General features: G+C 41.1%; 1 protein-coding gene across 1 annotated transcript in view; it reads right to left on the bottom strand.

Annotated features, from left to right (window-relative positions):
- LOC106873333 (peptidylprolyl isomerase domain and WD repeat-containing protein 1) overlaps window positions 1–966 on the bottom strand; it is a 29,708-nt gene that overhangs the window by 9,107 nt on the left and 19,635 nt on the right. The window contains exon 8 of the mRNA XM_014920658.2: window positions 476–619. Within this exon, the coding sequence (XP_014776144.1) occupies window positions 476–619 (144 nt within the window). The remainder of the gene's footprint in view (window positions 1–475; window positions 620–966) is intronic.

Below are 966 nucleotides of genomic sequence, written 5' to 3'. Positions count from 1 at the left end.
ATATATATATATATATATATATATATATATATATATATATATATATATAAGCATGTGTGGGCACAGGATGTCATGAAACGTAGGACTGAATCAATCTATTAAAACATGTGCAGTGTGTGTGTGTATGTGCATGTGTGTGTTTATGTGTGCATGTATGTGTATGTGCTTGTGTGCTTGTGTGTGTGCATAGTTAAAATCTACCTCTCCTACTAAGAAAATTGATGCTTGAGATAATGTAGCCCTAGATACACAATGTCAGAATAAAAGATAGGATGATCACAACAGTAACATCTTTGACCATGGGTCCACAGGATCAGGACTGGTCTGGGGCTACAGAACAAGGAAAGACACATGTAGACAATGTAGTCCTAGATAGACTATGCCTGAATAAAAGAAGATGGTCACAGCTGGAAGATCTGGGGCTGAACAATCACAACTCTCTCATCTATCCCTTGTTAGAGAAGAGCAGACTTACCTTAACGAAGTCATAGAGATCGGTGTCTGTTTTGTACGACCAGCTGATGTTCTTTGGGAAGCCATAGTCACGTTTAGGGCCAGTCCAATATTCCACCATTCCACTCTCATCCGAGGAGACCACCACATCGAACTGGGAGTTGTACTGTCGCAACAGGAGAAAGCAAAAGATATACATTCATATATACACACATATATACATACATATATACATACAGGTGTGTTTAACACAAATGCTGGTGCCATGTAAAAAGCACCCAGCCATACAGTTAAATGGTTGGCATTAGGAAGGGCATCTGTAGAACCGATGCCACAACAGACAGCTGGAGTCTGCACAGTTCCTTGTTGGCCAGCTCCAAGTCAAGCCGTTCAGCCCATGCCAGCATGGAAAGAGGACATTAAATGATGATGATGATGATATATATAAACATTACCAACCGACAAGGCTTTGGTCGACCCGAGGCTATAGTAGAAGACACTTGCCCAAGGTGC

This window comes from Octopus bimaculoides, chromosome 28 (genome assembly GCF_001194135.2).
Source record: "Octopus bimaculoides isolate UCB-OBI-ISO-001 chromosome 28, ASM119413v2, whole genome shotgun sequence".
NCBI classification, from domain to species: Eukaryota; Metazoa; Mollusca; class Cephalopoda; order Octopoda; family Octopodidae; genus Octopus; species Octopus bimaculoides.
This window is presented reverse-complemented; position numbering and strand designations above follow the sequence as displayed.